Genomic DNA, 25,965 nt, shown 5'->3' with positions numbered 1-25,965 from the left:
CATACATTATTTCATTTCATTTAATCCTTACCCTTTGAGATAAGTATGGATCCACAGTCTCTTATCCACAATTTCAGAAATCAAAAGATTTTTATAGGTTTGACACCAAGATTCACTTGGCAGCAAAACCTGACATGATAAATATTTCTAATTCCTATTTATCCCATTTAGTGTAAATAGTCATGTATTTTGCTGCATAAATATAAACGTGTTTGATTATGCATTAGGCCCTGCTGGAAGTATTATATAACATATAGTATATGCACTGTATTAACTTCCTAAAGTTTGAAAAATTCTCAATTCCAAACATAGCTTGTCCCAAGGATTTTGAATGAAAAAATGTTTTAATTATTTATTGCTGCATTAAAAACTATCCCAAAACTCAGTAACTTAAAACAACCACTATTTTATTGTCTTACTCACAGTTCTAGGCTCAACTGGTCTTGTTTGGGGTCTCTCCTAAAATTGCCCAGATGTTATCCAGATGTTAGAGCTGTTGGAACTATCTGGAGGCTTGACTAGGATACTGGGATGGCTGGGCTCTCTTTTCATGCTCTCTCTGTGGTCTCAAGGCCTCCCCTTTCCACATGTTTTCTCCATATGGTTTCTCTAGCATGGTAGCCAGACTTCTTAAATGCTAGCTTAGGACTCCACCACAGCAGAAGCTTCCAAGCTTTTTTAAAGTGTAGGTCCAGAGTTAGCCTAACATAACTTCGTTATTTTTTGTTAGTCACAAGGGCAGCCTAGATTCAAGGGAAGGGGAAAATGACAAAGAATTAATGGCCATCTTTAATCCACCATAAGAACTGTGGACCTGTACTACTTTTTCCCCATTTTACAGATAATGAAACATAGGCTCGGAAGAATCTAAGCAACCTTTTCAAGGTCATCCAGTTAGTATGAACTCAAGTAGCCTAACCCAAGAGCCCAGGCTGTTAGCCACTGCCCTATACTGCCTCACAGGATTGATCACAGTGGATGCCATTACGCAATGCATCCTTCTTCCTGTGTATCCAGGCCACTTTTGACTGGGGATCATATGCCAGACAATGATTTTCCACAATCCTACCACTGATAGTTCCTCATTTCTGATAGATTCTTTAAAAAAAATTATTTCTTTAAATTGTAGTACCACTTTTTTTTTTTTTTTAATATATCTTTATTGATTTCAGAGAGAGGAAAGGATAGGGCGAGAAAGAGACAGAAACATCAATGATGAGAGAGTCATTGATCAAGCCCACAACCCAGGCATGTGCCCTGACCGGGAATCGAACCCCAATCGCCTAGATCCTAGGTCGATGCTCAACCGCTGAGCCACGCCCAGCCGGGCGTAGTACCACTTTTAAATGTACAATTCAGTGGCATTAAATACATTCACACTGTTGTACAACCATTTTTTTATAGATTCTTAAATGAGCCAAGTAGCTGAGCACATTGCTTTTTCTGTGTTCTTCTCTGAGAAGGATTTGATAAGGGCAGGATCTTGCTCCCTTATTTTCCAGTCGGTTGCTCAGTGTCAGATCCAAAAAACAAAGCCACCTTTCCTATCTCCCTTTCTTCCTTTTGCTAGCAAGAAGAGAACTCATAAGGACCTAGCTGGAATGTGTGCAGTCCACCCACTCTTCTCATTCTTCATTGAGTGTTACTGTCCTAAGAGCTTGAGTTGGAACCTAGTTCTGAAGCAGCACCTCTACTCTGGGTTCAAGCTATCATCTTATTTAGAGGAATAAGATAATGTTACCTTTATTACCCACCCACTCATGAAAACATTCTGTGAAGGTTTTGAGGGATTTGGGTTTCATCTTTATTCCCCAGGATTTTCCATGTGTTTTTTTTTTTAGAACCCCCAAGAAAAGAACCTAAGTCTATTCTGGACTCCAAGACTTTTAAGATCAATCCTTCTTAAATGACTGTGTGCTAGAGCAGTCCCCTCGTCTGAAGGCCTTAGAACAGCTGGTATGCCCAGTAGCTTAAGAGTATGCATTGGAGTGAGCCAACAAACAGATATTATTTGCAGGCAGTCTCTGTAATAAGCTCACAGGAATCTGGACAATTGGCACTGAGCCTATCTTGCTTTTCATCTCTCTATTCCCCACAGCTGGCTCCTACTGGAAGCACTTCCCTACTCAACTCCATGGCTGTCATCCAGAATCCTGTAAAGGTCTGTGATCAGGTATTTGCCCTGATTGAAAACCTCACTCACCAGATTCGGGAACGGATGCAGGACCCCAACTCTGTAGGTGGGTATGAATACTATCTTCCCTTCAAGGTTTCAGGTATGGATGGGTTCCTCAGACACTCCTATCCTAAATGACAAGGCATCCTTATCTTTCTGGTTTTACTTCATATTTGTTAGGATCTTTTGTTAGAGGTAAAGTCTGGGCTTTTCTGACTGTCTTCGTTCCAGACGTGCAACTCTACCACAGTGAGACACTAGAGCTAATGCTACAGCGTTGGAGCAAGCTGGAGCGTGACTTTCGACAGAAGAGTGGGCGCTATGATATCAGTAAGATCCCTGACATCTATGATTGTGTCAAGTATGATGTGCAACACAATGCAAGTCTGGGACTTCAAGGCACAGCAGAGTTGCTACATCTCTCTAAGGCATTGGCTGATGTGGTCATTCCCCAGGTGTGTCTCAAAGAAGGGATCTAGCCTGGGGGTAGGGGTATTGGATAAGGAAGGAGAGAAAAGGCAGAAAGGAGGGGTGGTATGGGAACCAGGGAAAGGAAACTTAGAGAAGGAATTAGTTGAGTTGCTAGAATTCTCAGGGTCTACTCTGGCTCTGAGTAAGTACAAGAGAATAACCGAGGAGAAACCTGGAGAGGGGGAATATGGTGGATATGAAAGAAGCCCTAGACCTGAGGTGAAGACAAGCATGATCTTGAGCCTGAGAGTATGAGGCAAGAGGAAAACAGGATTCACTGAGGTACTTATCCCTGGCCTGTGGCCCCTAGGAGTACGGGATCAGTCGGGAGGAGAAACTGGAAATTGCCGTGGGCTTCTGTCTTCCACTGTTGCGGAAGATACTACTTGACCTGCAGAGAACCCACGAGGATGAGTCTGTCAACAAGCTGCATCCCCTGTGAGGGAGGGCTGGGAGGGGTGCTGGATGGAGGGAGGGGCATGTCAGGGGAGCCCTTGGGGGAAACCAGACTGGGACAGCTTGGGGAACTAAGAATATAAGGAAGGGACCCTGGGATGGAAAGGAGAGGAGAAGTTTTTGAGGTGGGAGGAGGAAGTTTGTGAAGGGGTGGGAAGATTCCGGATTATTTGATGGTGTGAGTGACTTAGCTATTACCTCAGGTACTCCCGAGGAGTGCTCTCCCCAGGCCGCCATGTTCGAACACGTCTCTATTTCACCAGTGAAAGCCACGTCCACTCCCTACTCAATGTCTTCCGTTATGGGGGACTTCTTGATGTAAGGATCTTTCTTCTTCCTTCAGCCTATGAATATCTTTTTTCAGTGTTCTTTTACTCTCCTCCTCATACTTTTTTTTTTTTACTACAAGCTTTCTCTGTTTTCCTTGTCTTGCTGCCCATTCTCTGACTCCCTCAGCAAGCATTGGCTTACCTCTTCTTGCTTTCGGTAGGAAACCCAGGATGCACAATGGCAGCGAGCTTTGGCTTACCTTAGTGCTATCTCAGAGCTCAACTACATGACCCAGATTGTCATCATGCTCTATGAGGACAACACACAGGTGAGGAGCTAACAGGGTGGGATGAGGAGAGGGCCCCTTCTTTCTCCTCCATCCCATTTTAGGAAAAAAACTTTTTTATCCTTAGAATTTTTGAATCCATCTAGATGTGGCACCTAGGTACAGCATGGCACAGAGCATCTGGGAGGTTGCTATTGGAACAGAAAAGGTGTTTTGGGATGATGTTGAGCCAAAGGGATCCCGTAGAACAAAGCTCTGGCATTAGGGAGAGTATGGAATTTGGGACATGTTATAATGATTCTTTTTCTCTCAAAAATAATTACACAGCCCTAGTCTGTTTGGCTTAGTGATTAGAGCATTGGCCTTTGGACTGAGGGGTCTTGGGTTTGATTTTGGCCAAGGGCTCATACCTTGGTTGCAGGCTCTATCCTCCAGGCCCCAGTCTGTGCGCATGCAGTAGGCAACCAATCAGTGGGTCTCTCTCACATCGGAATTTCTCTCTCTCTGTCCTTTTCAGTCTTTCTGAAAAGCAAAGGAAAAAATATCCTCAGGTGAGGATTAAAAAAAAATTGTTACATATATACCTTCTTCATCTGGCTGTACAAAAATATCTTTTATTTTATTTATTTATTTTTTAATCTTCACCCGAGGATATTTTTTTCCATTGCTTTTCAAAGAGAGTGGAGGGGAGTGGGGAGGGAGGGAGAGAGAGAGAAACATCAATGTGAGAGAGACACATTGATCAGTTGCCTACTGTACGTGCCCCAACCAGGGGCTAGCCTGCAATCAAGGTATATGCCCTTGGCTGGAATCGAACCCAGGACCCTTTAGTCCACAGGGTCAGTGCTCTAACCACTGAACCAAACCGGCTAGGGCACAAAGATATCTTTAAATGTCCTGCTATATGCACTGTAGCAAAGCTGACTTATTGTGGGAGATGAATCGGGAGGGTCATATAAGTGGAAGTTGGAAAGTCATGCCAAGTAGTGAATCTCAAATGGTGGAGGTGAAGGAACGAGGATCTTTTATGTAACACTGGAAGCTCTTATAAACCAGCCTCAGGGTGGAGTAAGACACTGAAACCTCAGCCCTGGGAAGATATATCCTCTTGAGTTCCTCTCTATTTTCCCTACCTGGTCTTCCGCCACCATATCCAGCTCCTTCAACTGCCTCTTTATCTGGTGATGCCCCATAGGATCCCTTATCAGAGGAGCGCTTCCATGTGGAGTTGCACTTCAGTCCTGGAGTGAAAGGTGTCGAGGAAGAAGGCAGTGCCCCAGCTGGATATGGATTCCGTCCAGCCTCTTCTGAGGTGGGTCAGAGTGCTGGGATTTGGGACTGGAGGATACAGGAACCAAGTGGTGGGAAACTTGGAAACAGTACGGAAAGGTAAAAGGGTTGGGAAGTCTGAGATTAGGAGGCTGGAGGCTATTAACACCTCTCCTATCTATGCCTGTTATTGCATAGAATGAGGAGATGAAAACGGACCAAGGCAGCATGGAGAACCTGTGCCCAAGGAAGGCATCAGATGAGCCAGACCGGGCATTGCAGACGTCGCCCCAGCCCTCTGAGGGTCCTGGCCTCCCAAGGAGATCACCCCTCATTCGTAACCGAAAAGCTGGTTCCATGGAGGTAATGGGAGGGGCTTGGGAGAAAGAAGTGGTGGAAGTGCTCATAAGACAATATCCATGAATCCTCTGAATCCCCTTGGTGGGTGATTCTTGGAACCTTAAGCAGAGTCCTCCTGCCCCTGATGGTTATGTTTTACTTAATCTCTTTTTAAAAGCTGGTCTCCCAATAATGCTCCTTTAAACTGGTTGCTACTTCTGAGATTAAAGAGATGCCAATGAGAGGTGCCTGAGAGATAAGGATTTTAAGAGATGAGTGTGAGGAGGCCTCTGGATGAATTTGAAAAGGCAGTTCTTTAAAAGGAAATATAGTAGAAACCACATGAACTCTGGGCTAAAATCCCAGTCTGATACTTAGAAGCTGTGTGACCTTGGACTGTTAGTTAACTTTTCCAAGCCTCAATTTTTTTCATTTATAAAGTATAAGTACTATCCACCATATAGATGCTCAATAAACAGTAGTTACTATTGATAACAGTACAATTGATATTAAAGGCTAGGCCCTCTCCATCTCTTTATTGCCTTGGGTAAAGATTATAGCTCATACAGGAGCAAAAATATGGCACTTTAAATTAATCCCTTTAAGGTTATCTATACTCTCATCCTAGAAAGGGAATCAAGTCTGAAAGTCTCTCTGTTCCCTTTGTTCTAATGAGCAGGTTTATGGCCGTGGGCCTGTGCTCTGCTATTTTTGGAATTTGTCTCTAGTTCTGGTTCTAGTTCTCTAGCCAGAGGAAGGAACTATTGTAAATCTCACATGTATCTAGCTAACTATTCTGGGGTTTTTGGTCTGTTTTTCATGGAAAGATTCTTTTCCCTTTTGGCCCAATGACACTCTTTTTTGACCCCCATGATTTATCCCAGTCTCAGGGACTCTGTCTGATTTGAGTCCTGTTTTGAAAGATGAATCTGTTCACCTGGCTCTGTGCCTGTTCTGTCTTAAAGGAATTGGTCTTTCCATTTTAGGGATATCTCAAAAGAATCTATAACTAGCTTATGTAGGTTCAGCAAGAGATTTACAGTTAAGATTTTGGAGAAACCTGAGAAGACAAACTAGTCTTTGTTCTGGACTCATCAGTTTTTTCCTGATGATTTTAAGGTGGATTTGAAGTTGTGAATACTCATTTTCTTTAGGTAGGGCACGTATCATTTTCTCTCCAAGGTGTAAGTTAACTTAATAGCCACAGTACACTAATATCCTTCAGACTCACATGAATAGAATGACATATTCTCCCATCAGTAAACTGCTCCTTCCCATCTAAATGTCTTCCCATTCACGTAGTCTGCCAGTCTCTCTGGCACTGTTGTGCTTGACACCCTTTTTCTTCTGGTTTAAGCAGTTAAGAGACATAGGAAAGACAGAGCTCTCTGTGTATCATCTCTCAGACTTGATGAAATTGACTTTTTCAGGCCTCCAAGAAGCTTCCTGTTGTAATCACATTTCTTCCTTTCAATTACTAGTGCTACTCATCCAGGATGATTGTTGCCTAAGATGTGTTCCTTAGATTTACAAGGAAGTCTTCTGTCTTCTCCTTGGTCACACAGCCTTTTAATATTAATATGTCCTCTCATTCTATATTATCCCTATCAACTACAACCCTTTCCCCATCCCTTCTTCTCCTCTTGTCATCCCTGTTTTTGGACTGTTTTAGAATACAAAATCTGTGACCTTCATAGCAGCTGTGCCCTAGGCAATCATTTTCTCCAGCCCTGTAATTAGGTCTGCCCAATGGGCACTGGGGCTTTTGGGAGCCTGGGGGTTAAAGGAGCCGTGACCGGCTTTCCACCCGGTCTGATTTCAGGTCATGAACATGCAGTGCACGGGGAACCTGGACCTGATCCCCTTGCGGGGACGGCGCCGCCGGAGGTCAGGAGACCTCCCCCGGCCTTCCCTAGCCATCGGCCTACAGCCCCGGGCTGTGTCCACCACTCACCTGGCGTCCTGCACACAGGTGTTCCTCCCTACTTCATCTTCCTTTTCTGCCTTTGCCTTTGCCTTTTGGGATTTAGGGACTCCTGAACACTGTTGGAGGTGGGGTGGGTATATGTATGTGGGAGGATGTATGATTGGACCCTTGTGGGCTTTTAAGAAATCTGTTTCATGTCTCTAGGAGTGGAGGGGAGGGCTTCTCGGTTGAAATAATAAACTGAGTATGGTTTCTGTAGCCATAGCTGTCCCATGGAAAGAAGAGAGGGTGGCCACGCTTTACTTCTTATTGTGGCTGAGCTATTGTGATTGGCTTTCTGAGTCCTGCAGAGGGATAGATAAGATTAAGGAATCCTGCTCTGCTGAGTACTGAGAATGGTTGAATACTGATTTCTCAGTTTTGGGATGGGAGGGCTATGGGGACAGGCATCTTGGAAATAGACATGCCTTCTAGTATAGAAGGATTCTCTGAACAGTTTCCTTTTGCTCTGCAAACTACATTCTTTTCTTCTTCTTCTCCCTTAAAAATCCTTTTGTTCTTCCAGACTTTCTGACCTTGCTTCGCTTTGTAGGGGCAGAAATTCAGGATCTGGGTTTATTTAGACTGCTGAGTGGAAGTTGGGAATGGTAACACAGAGTCCTTTTTCTCCAGGTGCTTTCTGAGACTTCATCCTCCAGGCCTGGTGGCTACCGGCTCTTTTCGTCTTCACGGCCACCAACAGAGATGAAGCAGAGTGGCCTAGGTATGGTTTTCCAGTGTCTCTCATCTGTTGTTGGGAAGGGGTGTCTGTCTGTTCTTCAGAGTTTTATTGTGGTAATGAAGTCATCCAGTCAGTGGAATTTTCTGGTGGGGCGAGGGATGGTGAATTTGGAGAAGCCATATTTAGGTGTGAACTTTGATCCCAGATGACTGTTTACATCCCAGGAAGGTGTTTGTCTTCTGGTTTTCTATACCAACCCCCATTTCTCTGGCTGAAGGGCATTTTTCTGGCTTCTCCTCTCATTCCTTATCTGTCCCTCCAGTCTAGCCCAGACCTTAAGGGGCCATGGAGACTCTGAATCTTCAGAGTTACCAGAGACAGAGCTATAAATAGAGGTACTCGTGACCCCTATAAGTGTCATATTCCTCATTTGGAGAATTTGTGCCATGTCTTTCTGAGATCTATGTTTATTTATATCCCTGCTCTGGCCCCTCCTACCTCCATGCCCTCTCCTTCATCTTCTCCTAATCCTGTAATTTTTTTTCCTTCCTTCCTGAAAATTGAGGGACAAATGTGAGACTGGTATAGTGACAGAGGCTTCTCTCAGGACTTTGAGGGAATGTCTCTTGATTTTTTTGATTCCTGGAGAGGGGTGGAGAACATCATTCAACCTTTCCTAAGAACACAGACTGAAGGAAGGACCAAGCCTCAGAGGGTATTGTATTCTTTGGGAGCGGGGAGTGGTCCTTGGGAGGGGCTACCTTTGAACACAGTGTCTTATGAACCAGTAACTAAAAATGACAGTTAGAGATAATTGTATGGGTTCTGGACTTTGTCCCCTGGCTCTTTCTGTCTTGTCCTATTATTCTCTCCATTTAGCTCCTTTGATTTTTCTGTTACCTTTGCTTTGGGCAGCCAATTTGTTGGCCTCAAAATGGTCAGCATTTGGACCAGCAGAGGGAGAAAGATTTTGGTAACTTTTCAGGCTAATTTTATGAGAATAGGTTGCCTTCTAGATCCCTGAAATGAAGTAAATGGTTTGGGGCATGAAAAATAAATGACAAATGTATAAATCTGTGATATGGACTTCTCATCCCAAAAGTCCCCATAAAGAATAGGTTTCAGGTTGGCTGGAAAAGACTTGGATAGGTGTGTCTGGCCCAGTTAAGTGGGAGTGCTGTTAAGAACAAGGCAGAGGTATCCACATGGTAGTTGACAGATGGTGTTAGTAAGGTTTAGATTACACTCTGAGATGATCCAAGGACTGGGCAGGGCAGGATTGGCAGGACTGCACCAGAAAATTCTTTAGTGGAGGAAGCAAAAAGCTTGGGGTGGTCTGGGACAGAGCCAGTTAGTTTTAGCTTCTCTGAAGAAAAACAGACATATTTAGCAACCCTTATTACTCTCTGAAACCCCATTCTAGAGCCTATTTGAGCATGAAAGGTAGGAGAAGTTGCTGTATAGAAGAGCAGTCCTGAATTCCAGGGTGGAGATTATCAGCTGTCTGAGCTTTCTTAATTTCTGTGTTGATCCCGAAATGCTGGGATCCCTAAAACTATGGCCCCTTCTCTGTGGGATCAAAAGAAACTGACCTCCTCTCTACTTTATTCATCTCTCCTATGAATGTTAAATTCCCAAGCCAAACCCAGGGTCTTGTCTAAGATGGATTTGGAAGTAGAGGGGCAAATCCTACAAACTCAGGTGTCAGTCTTATCTCTTTCTTCCCACTCTGTCCTTATGGGCTATAGTAGGAGAGGAGACTGTGAGTCCCAGCCCTACCCTTGATCAGATATTTGGGACAATGACTGGCTTGATTTATTTGCTTCAGAGATTTTTCAAGTTTTATTTACTCTGATTGGCAATAGAGTTCTCTTTGATTTCTTTGAACTTACATGTATGGACATCTGACTTTGAGCATAGGGCTTAAAAGACAAACTTTTGAGAGCAGGAAAAACCACCTTTTTTGTTGTTTTCTGCTTACTAGGTCCTTCTTTTTAGTAGGGTGCTCAGCACATAGTAGGCATACTCTACATATAATCATCTGACTCTTCACATGCTTTTCAATTTGTGTCCATCTTCACTTCAGAAACAACCTGTTTCTTCTTGATGAAAAAATAACTATTTTTTTTCCCTAACCGAACACATTTGATCCTCAGAGTCATGAGAACTGGATTCTAGTCCAGCTTAGCTCCTAACAAACTGTATGATCTTGAGCAGATGAGATCCCTTTTGAAGCTCAGTGTCTTCATCTCAAAATGAGAAGGTTGAAGTGGATAATTTTTGAGTCACTTTCAGCTTTAAAAAGTCAGTGAGTTTTATACTTTCTTGGGAAAGGTAAGAAGGCTTAAAGGGAGATAGAAGGAAGGGAATGTTGGATGAAAAACAGGAGAAATTGGAACCTGTGAAAACTTATCAAAACTTAGTCTCTAGTTTCAATCAAAGTTCTTTCCTTTTAAACCTATTAGGGATTGGATATGTGGGTTCTTCAAACCCTACATCCAGGGTAGGGAACACTGAGTCAAAACTAGGGATATCTGGAGTGATTGCCTATTCTTTTAGCATTCCTGAGAGCCATGTGGAAAGCGTAGTCTACCTCTTTCAGTAGCTTTGAGTCCCCTAATACCATTAACCCTGCATTGTAGTGGTCTCTTGTATCTGCCATGTAGATCTTCAGGAGAATCTCCACTTTGCTTGCTCATGAAAGTAGTGAAAGCTGTTTGTGGCTATGTGTAGTAGCCACATGATGGTGGCTCTGAATGGCTGTGTGTATGTGTCTTGATGTTGTCATGTGGCGTTGTGTGTACTTCTGTGTGGTAATTGCAGCTTTGCGTGGCTACTAATGCACTCCCGGCCTTGCAGGCTCACAGTGCACAGGGCTGTTCAGCACCACAGTGCTGGGTGGCTCCTCCAGCGCCCCGAATCTTCAGGACTACGCCCGCAGCCATGGCAAAAAGCTACCACCTGCCAGTCTGAAGCATCGAGATGGTATGTGGGTGGGTTCAGGGGAGCAACTGTTTTCTTCATTTGTCCTCTAGCAAGGACACAGTTCAAGAACTATTCATGCTTAAGATGGCACTGATACTGACCTTATAACAAGTTTTCTTCATCAATTATAGAGGGGAGAAGGAACCAAGATCCCATCCACCTCCATTTGCACTCCCTCTCACCATATAAGTATTACTTATTTATGCTTATCCCTTCATAATCTCCCACATACAGCCCTGCTACATCAATTTACTCCGCCTTTGTATTCTTTCCTGGATTCTGGCTTATAGGGGTAAGGACCAAGGATGATGATCAGGAAGAATGTAGTAGAGCCTTGGTTAAAATCTAGGAAATGAGAGACGGGGAGGTTGCTTAGCCAATGCAGGAAAGATGATATGGAAGGAGATTGGCAGAAGGGATGAAAGTTTCTACAAAGATTTTATTTCTAAATGATGAGAAAGAGGATGTGGTGGTGAAATTTGAGTTGTATGTGGGCCGTATTGTGGTAGAGATGACACATGGATTCCTAAGAAGAGATTATACCAAAGGAAAAAATTGAAATGTGGTAGTCGGGAATCTAAGGGTGGGGGTGGGAGCAGGCCATGTACTAACAGTAAAGAACAGAGTATGTTGCTGGCAAGTTCCAGAGCAGAGGGTGGGGACAGGTGTGGGTATAATCCCCATGATGTCTTTTCTCCCCAGAGTTCTTGTTTGTCCCGGCCGTAAAACGATTTTCTGTGTCGTTTGCAAAGCATCCGACTAACGGTACGTTTGCTTCTGACTCAGCATCATTCATTGTCACCATGTCACCTCCAGACACTTAACCTCTGAGTTCTGACACTGACTGTGCCTTTCCTTCCACTGTGTCAACACCCTGTTGTCTCTGAATGAAACACTCACTAAGTGTCCTTCTTGGGATATATCCCTTGTGTGACAAACCTTAGCCTTGGCTGCAGCCTGGCTGCCCTATCCCTGTGGCCACTCAGGGTCTTACTTCCATGGTCACCATCATCACCATTGTTTCACTTTTTTCAGCATCATTACAAAAACATAATTAAACCTTTCTCTTTCCCATCACATGACTGCTGGGCTTTGTACAAACATGATAATGGATCCCTGACTTAGGAAGAGAATAGTATTTCCTATATTATCCTTATTTCTTCTCCCTGCCCCCCCACCCCACAACTTAGTTTATGTAATTTTGATCTTCCTGTTTTTTCTCCAACTCTTTATTTAGAGTGGACAATAGTTTGTTTCCTCCAGGAGCAATGCTGCAGTTCCCAGGTCCCAAGCCTACCCATAAGGACATTGTTCTTAAGTATATAGTTTCCCATCTCCATATTCCTATATCCTACCATTATGTGTACTTGGTGTGGTTCTTGTGCTCCTGACATCTGCTTTATGTTACTACTAACCTAGAGCCCGGGCTTGGAAAACGGGAGCCCAGTTTGTTCTGGGATAAAAGAGAGATAGAAAGGAGTAGGAGGTAGTAGGTAAAGGAAAAAGAATTGTACCTTGAGTTTTTACACGTGGTTTCCATGTAGCTCTAGCCTCCCTAGGCACTGCTGTCTCAAAGAAGCTTGAAGTGAAGAGTTGAGATGTCTACTGGGATTCTAGGGGAGCTTAGGAATGAGTAATGTTTCAAGAATATTGAAGTACTGGGTCTGCTTACACTAAGGTGGGAGACCAAAAACTGAAGGACTATGTTCTCTTTGTAGGGTATGGCAGACGAACCCCAGGGCTTACTCCCTGTTTTTTCTTTAATCTTTTTTTAAATTGATTTTAAAGAGAGGAGAGGGGGAGAGAGAGACATCAATGTGAGAGAGAAATATCGATCACTTGCCTCCTGAATGCACTCCAACCAGGACCGAACCCACAACCTGGGTATGTGCCCTGACCGGGAATCAAACCCGCCACCTTTTGGTGTACAGGATGATGTTCCAGCCAACAGAGCCACACCAGCCAGGGCAATGTAAATTTTTAAATAAAAACAATTCTACAGCATTTATTGTCATCTGGTAATAACATAAGGGTAATGAAAGCAATATAAATAAATGTTTAAGAACTATACTCCCAACAAAGGACACCTAAAAAACACAAACTGTATTGCTTCTCAACAATTTCTCACTTTGTTAGTCATTTCTAGTTGGAGACACTTTGGAGCAGAGTAATATTATCTCCTTTTAGCATGATCCAACCTAGTTGTTTTCTTAACTTTGTTTTAGAACTGAATCTCTTCTGCATCATCTAATATGAGGCTCATATACTCATCAAAACCAATGATACAGCCTCTATCCGCATATTCACTTGCTCATAAAGCCACACCTGAATCTGAGATCTATTTTGCAAGTATCTGAAGATAAAGTTGATGGGCCGCACCATCATCTTCTGCAGTTTTTGGCCCTGGCCACGGTACACCATGGTGGAAAGCTACTAAAGACCACGCTAAGCCTCACACTATCTCAGAAAGCTATTTCTGGAATCTGTCCTTTATATCTTTAGTTTTTCTGTGCATTGTCTCTTGTCTTCAAGATAAATCTAGTTTTGTTATATATGGTTTTCTTCTGTCCAAGAGCTGAGATTCTCTGAGGGAGGTAAAATTAGCCTGGCTTTCTGTCTTGTAAAACCTCTGGGCGCTGATCCTCTGTTCCTCAACCAGTGGTAGCTGCTAGATTTTAGTCTTGTTGGGCCATACATCTCCACTAGGCACTGCTGAAATCTTCCTAGTTTGACTAGCTTATACTCGTTCAATTTATACCCCCACCCCTGCTCCCATTTGTGCCTATGACAGGAGCTCTCCATTCAGAGTGGCATGGCTGTACCTTCACATTTAGCTTCATACTCTTCTGACCTTCATGTGCTACAATTATCTCCAGATTAGAACCTCATGCACCAACCCTAATCTCACAGCCTGGGTCTTGGACATGGGAGACATGTTAGGGTACAGAATATAGTACCAGGAACTTGGGCCCCTGAAATCAGAGCCAAATTATAGATCTCTTAGTTCTTAGGCCCTAGGAGAAAAGATCCAAATTCATAAAGCAGGTCCTCAAACCTATATATATTTAGTTCCCTGAAACCTTGGTTAGCAGCCTCATCAGTTGAAAAAAAGAAAAATTAATTCTACCAAAAGGAGGAGAGGAAGAAAGACCTGGAAAATTCAGGTATAGTGCAAGAAAGCAAATTCAAGATCTCTTCCAACACCCTGCACAGTTCCTCAGGGGTCTTCTGCCCTTTGTTCTTCTTGTACTTGAGCTTGGAGGCTATAGTGCTTTAGAACCAGAATCTGGGATCCACTTGTTGACCATAGGAGAAATTTGGACTTAACATCTCTTGCAGAAAATTATCTAGGTTTAATTTGGGCCCTCAGGGCAATATGAAGGCTCTACCCCATGGCAAAATCTTGCTTGACTGACCCAGCAATTACGGAGTGGATGTGCTGCCTGCAATTGCTTGTGGCCGATTAGTCACAACAATGTGCCAGCCTACTGTTCCATAATCACCAACTCTTTGCCATGTCTGGCTTTGAAATAGCAGCTGGAAAAACTGGACCTGGCTTTAGAAAAGAGGCAAGGCAGTGCTGTCTCCTTGCTGTGAGGGGAGAACGTCTCTCAGCCCATCATTGCCTCTATTCCTGATAAGCTTTGGTTATCCTGACTACATCAAGTATACAAACATGGCCCATTACTAAATTGCATACTGAACTCACCAAAGTAAACTAATATGATAGAAAGAGACTGTGGCTTACCCTTATCCGGGATGTCAAAGTGTGCCAGTTGGATTTGCCAAGCCCATTTATTTCCTAGGGACTCACACAGCTGTCTGGCTGTTGGTACAGTTAGTGCCTGGGTAGAGCTGAAACCTCTCCTGACATTCAATGTAAGGTCTCTGGAAACCATGAGATCCTGGATCACCCCATATAACAAGTTGTGGTCTGGGAGTTCTGAGCAGCCATCCTCAGCTACCTTGATGCTACCTTCACTGTACCAACATCCTGTCATCAGGTCTTTAGACCTCATATCTTTTCCCCAGGATCTTCTCCCTACTGTTCCTGGAGCTTCTACATGCCTTTCACTATCTTCAACGTTTTGCAGCTGAATCACATATATCCACAAAGTTTGCCAAGCATGCAAAATAATAAGTGGTTCAGGATTGAAGCTTTTCCACCAACCAGCTGGACAAAGTGCAGTTAGACTCACCAGCAGTGGGAAGAAAATATAAAATTATCTAACTTTTGGATTCTGTAATGGATACGTGTCTCCAAAATCCTGAGATTTATGCAAACATTTTTTTGAATCTGTATATCTGAATAAGAGTAAAGGGTGATGAGCCAATAATAGTATTTTCACATATTGATTCCATTTTTTACATGCTCTGTTTTACACCTGGTTTCCTGCCAATCTCCCATGCCAGCTATCTAACACCTACCCTATCTGTGACTATCTTAGGGTCTGGTCCAGAGGGCCTGGCTTGAGCCTTTAGGAGACTTTTTAGCTTCAAACTTTATCTTGATAATTCTATACCATTCTCAACCTTCTTCTCTGAGTGACTTTGGATCTTTTTATCCCTATCCAAATCTCATAAATACATTAGACTGAGAAGTAGGACCTACCTGGAGTTTGTCTGAGAACGATCCAGGATACTGGACCTCTTGTCAGGGCTCCCACAGAACTCCCAAGCCAGCTTACCCCCTTCCAGAATTATGTGACTTCTGTCTGTACTGACTGAATTATGCTCAGTGAGAAAGGGAAGGGCCTTGCTGTATGATGAGGCCTCACTAGCCCCTTCTTTTAAACTCACTGTGTGATGCCAACTCTCTTCTTTCCTGCAAGAGATGCCCAGTGGCTCTGACCATCTCTGCTTCTTTCTTAGCTTACCTTGGAGCTGAGTGGCTCCATTTCCCAGTAATGCTTGTGCCAGTCAGTGCCCCCCTCATTGTCTCTCCCTCTTCTCTTTCTTTATCTTTGTGCTTCCTGCCGTGGTACCCCCACCCCCTCCAGAGCTGCTGGATGACCAGCACCCTGTGGTCCGGTTGCTGCGCCGTTTTTCCTCTGACTGCCCAGGGGGCCGGCCAGTCTCCTTGGATGCCACGCTGGCGCATCACCTGCACCAGTGCTCCTACCACCTGCGCCTGTTCCGGAACTGGCTGCGCTCAGGCCAGGATGACCCCGAGTGCCTCTACGGTACCCCCTGCCACCAAGCTGGCTGCTGCCACTACCCTGGCTGGGACTGACTGCTTTGCTAATTGCACTTCTGGCAGGAGAGCCCACTTATTCCTTTCATTTATTTACCCTAAGGTTATGTGACTTGCATTTTAGTTGCTTGAATGGGATTGGGGCCAGACTGCCTGGTAGCTATAGCATTGGCTGCTCATTCCTTCCTCACTGCCTCCTAATGCTACCCATTCCCAATTCTATTCAGTACAGGGTTAAGCTCTTGCCCTGGAATCTGTTCTTATCTCTATAACCTTCTACCACCATCTTCAAATCCAAACATTTTTCTACCCACTCTGAGGACCTAGAGACTGTACCACTCTTGCTCTCCTGCCACTAGAGTACAGGGGGGGAATTGAGGCACAGAAGTCTCAATTGAATCCTTGAAGAAAACAAGAGCCAGAGGTTAGAAGAAAATCAGGTATAATTCTTTTGAGGTTTTAGTCATTGTTGAACAGGAGGCTATGTCTTGCATAGATATTGCTGTCCTGCCTACCCTTAATTCATTTAAGGAGATGTAGAAGAGGCATGGGAAAGACTGGGGGCTGAAAAAGTGGTTGGGGTGTGTGCTTCTTGATTCTCCAATGGGGATATTTTTTTCAACAGGCCCTGGGATTAGGGTTACACATTTAGGTTTACCCTTTACCTTGCCCAGAATGGTGGATCTACATTGGAATTATTGGGTTCAGAGCAGAGAATCAGTATTTATTATTTCTTCTAAGGGGATTTCCTCATTTTCCTGATGGAATAAAGAAATCCTAGCAAGTCTGGGGTCTTCCAGTGAGAACAGAAGGGAGAACCTTTGATGTGATGGAAATGACCAAGAAAGAACTTTCATCCCCCAGCCTGTTCATGCATGTGATTTTCCTGGGCTGAGCTCCATATGTATTGCATGCCCTCCAGCTTGCTTCCAAATATTCTAGCCTTTCTACCCATATCCTAAATCTGCATGAACCCCTTCTCAGATTACATGCCCTCCTCCTTAATCTGGTTCTCTTATACATGATCCCTGAAATCTGCTGTTTCTTCCCAGCTCCATGACCTCCCTAACCTCATTTAGACCTACAATTTCACCCTTTATCTATGGACCTTTGTTTTATTCCCCCAGAAAGTGTAAGAGCAATGTAGGTGTTTACCCTATTGGGATTCTGTTGATTTTTCCATGGGACATTGCTGGCTCTCCATAGGTAGGATGAGAGGTGATTTGATTCACCTGGAGGCCTTAGCAGGTTAGACTTTTTAGGAAATCTGGAGGTGACAGAAATAGACTTCTTTTGGGGCTCTAAAGAGTTCCCTGTCATGTGAATCTTGGATACCCCATACTCCAAAAGCCACGGAGTCTCCTGGTGGCTCTCAGGGATTCTCCATGCTTCCTTGGCCAGTTGGGATATATCGGGCAGAAATAATATTGACTTTACCCATTTCTTTTCTAACAGGATTTGAAGGGTGCTCCATGGTGCCTACCATCTACCCCCTAGAAACACTGCATAATGCTCTTTCCCTGCGTCAAGTAAGTGAATTCTTGAGCGGGGTCTGCCAGCGCCACACTGATGTCCAAGCACAGGCATCTGCAGGTATGGAGAATATTTTTGTTTTGTACCCCATCTCTGCCCTCATTCCCATGCTTTCTAGAACATGAGTAATAAATTTAAAAGATAGGCATTCCAAATATATACAAAAGTAGACTTGAAAAAAATGTTTAATTGCATAGGCCAACTCAAAATCATGAAACTCTCACTCCTTCCCAAGTTAATTTATAAATTTAGTGTGATCCGCTCAACTAGCATGGCTCAGCAGTTGAGCATTGACCTATGATCCAGGAGATCACAGTTTGATTCCCAGTCAGTCCACATGCCTGGGTTGTGGGCTCAATCCCTAGCAGGGGACATGCAGGAGGCAGCCAATGAATGACTCTCTCTCATCAATGATGTTTCTATCTCTCTCTCCCTCTCCCTCTCTCTGAAATCAATAAAAAACTTTTTAATCAATCAATCAATCAATTAATTAACTTAGTGTGATCCCATTAAAAATACTGCTGGTTTTCTAAAGTCAGACAAATTGATTCTGAAGTTCTCATTGAAAAATAAACAGGCAAGAATAGCCAAGAAAACCTTGAGTTTAAAACATTATATAAAACTTCTATAATAAAAACAGTGTAATATTGGTATAGGAATAGACAGAGATCAAACAAACAAAATAGAAAATTTAGAAATAGATGAAGTTATTTCAAAATACTGGGGGAAAGATAGACTTTTTAATAAATGGAGTTGGGACAACTTAATAGTCATTTGATAAAAATTAAAATTGAATCCATACTTCATGCTATATACCAGTATAAACCCCATGTAGATCAGAGATCTAAATGTAAAAATTAAACCATGCAGTAGGTAGCTCCAAGGGCTTGTCCTTTTACAGAAATACCAAAAAAATCAAGCAAAAACAGATAAAATCAACATTATTGGAACTCTGGAAAATAGTCACAGGTTTGAAACAACCAGGAAAATTCTGAATCAAGGAGGAGGTAACCTAAAATTGGCCGGAAGCTTTCCAGTATTTTTACTTGACCTTCTCCCACTCCTCTCCCCGCCTTGGCAACCCATACTCTCAGTGTGGGACCCTGGTCTCTGGTTCCAGAGGGAGCAGACTAGACCTTGTTCTCAAAGAATTGTGTTTGTTCTAACTTGTGTGTGAGCTACCTGAAGGACTGACACAAGGTGCTTACCTTTGTTTCACCTAACTTGGAACTCACTCAGTGTATAATTGTGTCTATGCAGAGGGTGTTTCTTAAAAACATGATAAGGCAAATGAACAACATGCTGTCTGGGGCAAAAAATTATAGTTGAGGCAAACAATAGGCATATGGAAAACTTGAAAAGAAAACCTGGGGAGAGAGTTTCTTTAGGAAATTAGGCATTCAAAAGCACCCACATATACTGGGAAATTTAAAAAGCCATGAACATACCTGGGGAAAGACACCTGAGGACAAAAGACATGAGAAGACCCTAAACTTTCACCTCTGGCTAAACTCTATACTCAGCACAAGCAGGGAGTGAAGGCTAAGGAGGTGTCTAAACAGCCTGGCTAAGTGTTGAAGGAGTACCTCAACATAGAACCAATCTGCAACTGTGAGAGCTCCTTCTCTTCTCCCCTCTCATACTCCTTACCACCCTTCCCCTCCCCCTCTTTTGGTTCCTGGTACATTCAAGAAAATCCTTGTCAAAACACTAGCTGAACAAAAACCAAAGGAACAAAGACTTCACAGGCTACACATGACAAAGAAGACAGGCTTTACAAAGATAGTTTAGAAAAATTACTAAACAAAGCTACAGACCACAGCAAACAACAAAAAGAAACCCTGAGGGGGAGGGGTAATTTGATTTTTAGAGTTAACACATTATAATATTCAAAATGTCCAGTTTTCAACCAAAAAATTATGAAATATGCAAAGAAACAAGATGGTGTGGTTCATTCAAAGAAGAAATGAACAGAAATGGTCCTTGAGGAAACACAGACATTAGACTTATTAGACAAATATTTTAAATAAGGAAAGGAAACCATGGACAAAGAACTAAAGGAAATCAGGAGAATGATGTCTCAACAAATAAAGAATATCATTAAAGAGATAGAAAATATAAAAAGAAACCAAACAAATTCTGGGGCTGAAAAGTATAATAACAGAAATGACAAATTTACTAGAGGACTTCTTAGAAGATTTTAGCACGCAGAAGAAAGAATCAGCAAACTTAAAAATAGGTCATTTGAAAAACATCCAATCTGAAGAGGAGAAATAAAAAAGAATGAAGAGTCTGGCTGGCGTGGCTCAGTGGTTGAGCAGTGACCTATGATCCAGAAGATTGTGGTTCGATTCCCGGTCATGGCACATGCCAGGGTTTGGGGCTCCATCCCCAGCAGGGGGTGTGCAGGAGGCAACCCATCAATGACTCTCTCATCATTGATGTTTCTCTCTCTCCCTCTCCGCTTCCTCTCTCTCTGAAATCAATAAAAATATTTTTAAAAAATAAATGAAGAAAAATTAACAAAGCTGAAGAGATTTGTGGTATACCATAAATATACCAACATATGCATAATGGGAGTCCCAGAAGGAGAAGAGACAGGGAAGAGGTAGAAAAAATAATTGAAGAAATAATGGCAGAAAACTCAAATTTGATAACGACACAAATCTATACCACCAAGTAGTTGAAAGATAAATGCAAAGAGATCTATACCTGGACACATTATAATCAAATTGTCAAAAAACAAAGACAGAAAATCTTGAAAGTAGCAAGAAAAAAGCAACTTGTCACATAGGAATGATCTTTAATAAGATTAACAACCCATTTCTCATCAGAAACCATAGAGGCCAGAAAGCAGTGGGATGATGTATTTAAAGTACCAGAGGAAAAAACAACTGTCAACCAAGAATTCTATATCTGGCAAAACTCTTCAAAAATGAAGGATAAATTAAGACATTCCCAGATCAACAAAAGCTGAGGGAGTTTGTCACTAGTAGACCTGCCCTACAATAAATGCTAAAAGGAGGATTTTAGGCCGAAATAAGAGGATACTAGACTAACTTGAAGCCATACCAAAAAATAAAAGAACTCTCGTAAAGGTATTACATTGGTAAATATAAAAGCTAACATTATAGTATTTTTTATTTGCTGCTCCTCTTTTTGTTACATATATGAATTAACACAAAAATCTATTTAAAAATCATTGTAAGTCTGTGTTAATGGACATATAATGTATGAAGATAATTTGTGACAATAACAACATAAGGTGGGGACAGACCTTTATAGGAGCAGAGTTTTTGTATGTTATTGAAGCTAAATTGCTATAGATTCAAATAAGAGTATTATAAATTTAGGATGTTATGTGTAGTCCCCATGGTAACCACTAAGAAAATATCTAAAACATATACAGAAAAGGAAATGAGAAGGAATCAAAATAGTTCACTACAAAAAAATCAATTAAACACAACAGATGACAGTAATGGAGGAAATGAGGATCAAAAAATTTATATGACATACGGAAAACATAGCAAAGTGGCAGAAGTAAGCCTTTCCTTATCAGTAATTATTTTAAATGTAAATGAGTAAAACTCTCCAAAAAAGGGCAGAGATTGGCAGAATGGATTTTTAAAACATTATCCAACTATTTGTTGTCTACAAGAGGCTCACTTTAGGCACAAATAGGTTGAAAGTGAAAGGATATATTCCATGCAAATAATAACCAAATGAGAGCTGGGGTATACTAATGTCAGACAAAATAGTCTAAGTCAAAAATTTTTACAAGAGACAGAGAAGGTCATTACATTTTGATAAATGTCAATTCATCAGGAACATATGATTATAAACATATACTCACCGAACAACAGAGCCCCAACAATGAAGCAAACATTGACAGAATTGAAGGGAGAGATAGACAGTTCTTCAATAATAGTTGGAGACTTCTATGCTTTTTTAAAAAAAAATCTTCACCAGAGGACATGTTCACTAACTTTTTTTAGAGAGAGGGGAAGGGAGAGAGAGAGAAACATCGATGTGAGAGAGAGCCATCAATCAGCTGTCCCCCTCCCCCAGCATGAGCCCTGACCAGGGCTGGGGATGGAACCCTCAGCCTAGTTATGTGCCCCAACCTGGAATTGAACCTGTGACCTTTCAGTGTACACGACAACGCTCCAACCAACTGAGCCACATTGTCCAGGGCTATCCTACTTTTAATAAGGGATAAATAGCTAGACAGAAGATCAGTAAGGAAACAGAGAACTTAACACCATAAGCTAACTAAACCTAACAGACACTATAGAACATTCCACGCAACAACAGCAGAATACAGATTCTTCTTTTTTTAAGTTTATTGGGGTGACATTGGTTAATAAAATTACATAGGTTTCAAGTGTACAATTCTGTGATACATTTTATGTATATTGCATTGTGTGTTTACCACCCAAAGTTAGATCTTTTTCTGTCACCATATATTTGGCCCTCTTTATCCTTTACTAACCCTACCTCTCCTTCCCTCTGGTAACTACTATACTGTTGTCTGTGTCTATTTTTGTTTGTTTTTCTTGTTTATTCATTTGTTGCTTTCAGTTTTATATCCTCCATATGAGTGAAATTGTATTGTTCTTGGCTTTTTCCATCTGACTTATTTCACTTAGCATGATATTCTCAAGATCCATTCATGTTGTTGCAAGTGTTGTATTTTTGTCTTTTTTATAGCTGAATAATATTCCATTGTATATATGTACTACATCTTCTTTATCCAGTCATCTATTGAGGAATACTTAGGTTGTTTCCATGTCTTGGCCACTGTGAATAATGCTGCAGTGGACATAGGGGTGCATATATATTTGCAAAGAAATGTTTTCAAATTTTTCAGGTAGGTACCCAGAAGAGGGGTTGCTTTGGTCATATGGTAACTCTACTGTTAATTTTTTGAGGAACCTTCATACTGTTTTCCGTGGTGGCTATACCAGTTTACATTCCCACTAGCAGTGGCTGAGGGTTCCTTTTCCTCCACAACCTCTCCAACTTAATACCTTTCTTGTTGATAATAGCCATTCTAATAGGTGTGAGGTGGTATCTCATTGTAGTTTTGATTTGCATTTCCCTAATAGCTAGTGAAGTTGAGCATCTTTTCATATATCTGTTGGTCATTTGTATTTCTTCTTGGTAGAAGTGTCTGTTGAGGTCCTCTGCCCATTTTTTAATTGGATTGTCTGTTTGGTGTTGGGTTGTATGAGTTCTTTACATATTTTGGTTATTAACCTTGCTGACCAGCTATTTCGAGCTAGAACTCACCTGTGTGGCTGGCTACTTTAGTCAGAAAGGTGTTTAAAATTACTGAAGTTAATGTAAGTGCAGATAAGAATTATCTCATGCCGGTTAGCAGTGTTCAGACACAGAAACACATGTATACTTCTGACCAGTCAGGAAGATGTTAATCCCTTGTTGGAGCTGTTGTTTGCAAATATCTTCTCCCATTTGGATGGTTGCTTGTTTGTTTTGTTGGAGGTTTCTTTTGCTATACAGAAGCTTTTTAGTTAGATATAATCTCATTTATTTATTTTCACTTTTACTTCTCTTGCCTTTGGGGTCATATAGATTCTTTTTAAGTATACATGGAATAGTCTCCAGGATAGACCATATGTTACGCCACAAAAGAATTCTAGAAAAATTTTAAAAGATTGAAATTATATAAAATATCTTCCCCAATCACAATGAAATGATGCTAGAAATCACTAATGAAAGGAAATCGGAAAATTCACAAATATTTGGAAATTAAACAACATATTCTTAAACAACCTATGGGTCAGAGATCCATTACAGGGGAAATTAGAATATAATTTGAGATGAATTAAAATAAAAATGTAACATACCAGAAGTTATGGGATGCAGCAAAATCAGCGCTAAAAGAGAATTTATAGCTGTAAACACCTACATTTAAAAAAGAAGAAAGAGCCCTAGACAGTTTGACTCAGTGGTTAGAGCATTGGCCTGTGGACTAAAGGGCCCTGGGTTTGATTCCGGCCAAGGGCACATACCTTGGTTGCAGGCTCGATCCCAGGCCCGGGTCAGGGCTCATGTGAGAGGCAACCAAGAGATGTTTCTCTCTCTGTCTCCCTTCCACTCCCTCTGAAAAGCAATGGAAAAAATATCCTCGGGTGAGGATTAAAAAATAAAGAAGAAGAAGAAGAAAGAGCCCTGGCCAGTTTGGCTCAGTGGATAGAGCATCATCCTGAGCACCAAAGGGTCTTGAGTTCGATTACTGGTCGAGGGCATGTACCTGGGTTGCAGGTTCCATCAGCAGTAGAGGGCATGTAGGAGGCAGCCGATCTATGTTTCTTTCTCATTGATGTTTCTCTCTTTCCCTCTCCCTTCTTCTCTCTCTAAAATCAATAAAAACAACCCTGCCAGCTTGGCTCAGTGATTGAGCATAGACCTGTGAACCAGGAGGTCACAGTTTGATTCCCAGTCAGTCCATGTGCCCAGATTGTGGGCTCAATCCCCAGTGGGGGTGTGCAGGAGGTGGCCAATCCATGATTCTTTCTCATCATTGATGTTTCTATCTATCTCTCCCTCTCCCTTCCTCTCTCTGAAGTAAATAATTAATAAATAATAAATAAAATAAAAACATTTAAAATAAATAAACAAATAAAAATTAAAAAGTAGAAAGATCTTAAATCAAAAATCTAACTTTATACCTTAGGAACTGAAAAAAGAAGAGCAAACTAAACCCAAAGCCATAAGAAGAAAAAAAATAATAAAGATTGGAACAGAGATTTAAAAAAAAAACAATAGAAAAACAATAGGAAGAATAAAAAAAGCAAAAGTTGGTTCTTTGAAAAAAGTCAACAAAATGGACAAACCTTTAGCTAGACTGACTAAGAAAAATAACTTTAGAATAATTGTACTCTGGCTATAAATCCTTTTAGTGGGGCAAAAAGAACTATAAAATTTAATCTTCATTCAATAATTTAATTATTAGTGATATTGGTACCATTTTAAAACTATATATATAATAGTAATGCAAATAAGTAATTATGTTTCTGTTACTAGGAACCAGGATTTTCAAGGTAAGATAAATGAGATACAAGTATAATTTCAAAAGATTTTTTTAAATGCTGTAATTTTAAATTTGAATTGAAAACATCACTATGAATTCAGGGTTTTTTAGTGCTTTTTCTAACATTATGCATTAGCAGCTGTAATAATGAGCTCCCTTAGCATAATTTGGTCTCTACATATCATTTGCCACTACCAGGATTCCATGGGAAAATGACTGATTCTTTGTGTAGTGCATGTTTTTCACCTTTTCATTTATTATTATTATTTTTTTAATCTTCACCTGAGGATATTTTTTCCATTGCTTTTCAGAGAGTGGGGGGGGGGGGAGAGAGAGAGAGAAAGAGAAACATCAATGTGAGATTGGTTGCCTCCCACACACTCCCTGACCAGGACTGGGGATCAAGCCTGCAACCAAGGTACATGCCCTTGGCCAGAATCGAACCCGGGACACTTCAGTCTGTGGGCCGACACTCTAACCACCGAGCCAAACTGGCTAGGGCTTTTTTCACCCTTTTAAAAAAAATCACACACTCCCCTACCCCCACCCTAAGCCTCTTTAGGCATTTTTTTCCCTAATAACTCCCCACCACACAAAATTTTAATCACAGATATACTGTATATTTATTTATGTATTGTGGTCATTTGATGGACACACACCAATAGAATACCTAAGAATTTTCTCACCCTCACCAAGAACCAGCTTTGTTGAGAATGCATGGTCTAGGGCAAGGAAGGCACAAGGTGACCCTGAGACATGTAACAAAAGCAAGGTCTCAATCAAGCCTGAAGAGCCTCCCACTGACCAGAACTGGAATATTTTAGCATCAAAAATAATAATTTGTTGTAATTAATTAAAGTACACTGAATATATAAAAATCCATAAGCTCATAAATAAAATAATAATAAAAATAATAAAACTCAAAAATAAAATAATTATCATCTGCCACTATTGGAGAATATTTTTCACCAACTCTTTCCTCTGAAAACTAATTAAAGGGTAGTAAACACATCCTATCTTTTCATTAACAACTGCAGTTCATTGTAATCAAATAGCCCCAGTTGACGAGGGAACATTCTTCTTTACAGAAAATATGCCAACTAATAAATGTTAAAAGGACTGATAGAATTAGAAAATCACTACTTGACACCCCTAATAAAATAATTCAGAATCACCAATGGATACTAACTTAGTTGAAATGTTGGTGGGTTTGCATGGTATCAAAGGATCACCTCTGATCAGAAGGGGGAAACTTTACAATGGTGAGATTTTGTGGGCACC

General features: G+C 41.5%; 1 protein-coding gene and 1 pseudogene across 8 annotated transcripts in view; one reads left to right on the top strand and one right to left on the bottom strand.

Moving 5' to 3' along the window:
• The window catches only part of PPIP5K1 (diphosphoinositol pentakisphosphate kinase 1), a 40,933-nt gene that overhangs the window by 9,707 nt on the left and 5,261 nt on the right, over window positions 1-25,965 (top strand). The window contains exons 19-31 of one of the 7 annotated variants that reach the window (XM_081159641.1): window positions 2,099-2,240; window positions 2,408-2,631; window positions 2,958-3,085; window positions 3,307-3,421; window positions 3,594-3,701; window positions 4,855-4,971; window positions 5,127-5,291; window positions 7,090-7,239; window positions 7,867-7,957; window positions 10,775-10,900; window positions 11,603-11,665; window positions 15,901-16,083; window positions 17,550-17,687. In XM_081159641.1, coding sequence (XP_081015767.1) covers window positions 2,099-2,240; window positions 2,408-2,631; window positions 2,958-3,085; window positions 3,307-3,421; window positions 3,594-3,701; window positions 4,855-4,971; window positions 5,127-5,291; window positions 7,090-7,239; window positions 7,867-7,957; window positions 10,775-10,900; window positions 11,603-11,665; window positions 15,901-16,083; window positions 17,550-17,687 — 1,750 coding nt within the window. The remainder of the gene's footprint in view (window positions 1-2,098; window positions 2,241-2,407; window positions 2,632-2,957; window positions 3,086-3,306; window positions 3,422-3,593; window positions 3,702-4,854; window positions 4,972-5,126; window positions 5,292-7,089; window positions 7,240-7,866; window positions 7,958-10,774; window positions 10,901-11,602; window positions 11,666-15,900; window positions 16,084-17,549; window positions 17,688-25,965) is intronic. The other 6 variants (XM_081159634.1, XM_081159636.1, XM_081159633.1 and 3 more) reach the window with 6 other exon arrangements.
• LOC308567809 (small nuclear ribonucleoprotein E pseudogene) lies at window positions 12,993-13,321 on the bottom strand (annotated as a pseudogene). Its single transcript has one exon. The product of its transcript is annotated as a small nuclear ribonucleoprotein E pseudogene (transcript).

The sequence above is a fragment of the Miniopterus schreibersii genome (assembly GCF_964146895.1).
Source record: "Miniopterus schreibersii genome assembly, chromosome: 1".
NCBI classification, from domain to species: Eukaryota; Metazoa; Chordata; class Mammalia; order Chiroptera; family Miniopteridae; genus Miniopterus; species Miniopterus schreibersii.
The sequence above is the reverse complement of the archived record's forward strand: the minus strand, read 5'-3'. Positions and strand labels throughout refer to the sequence as shown.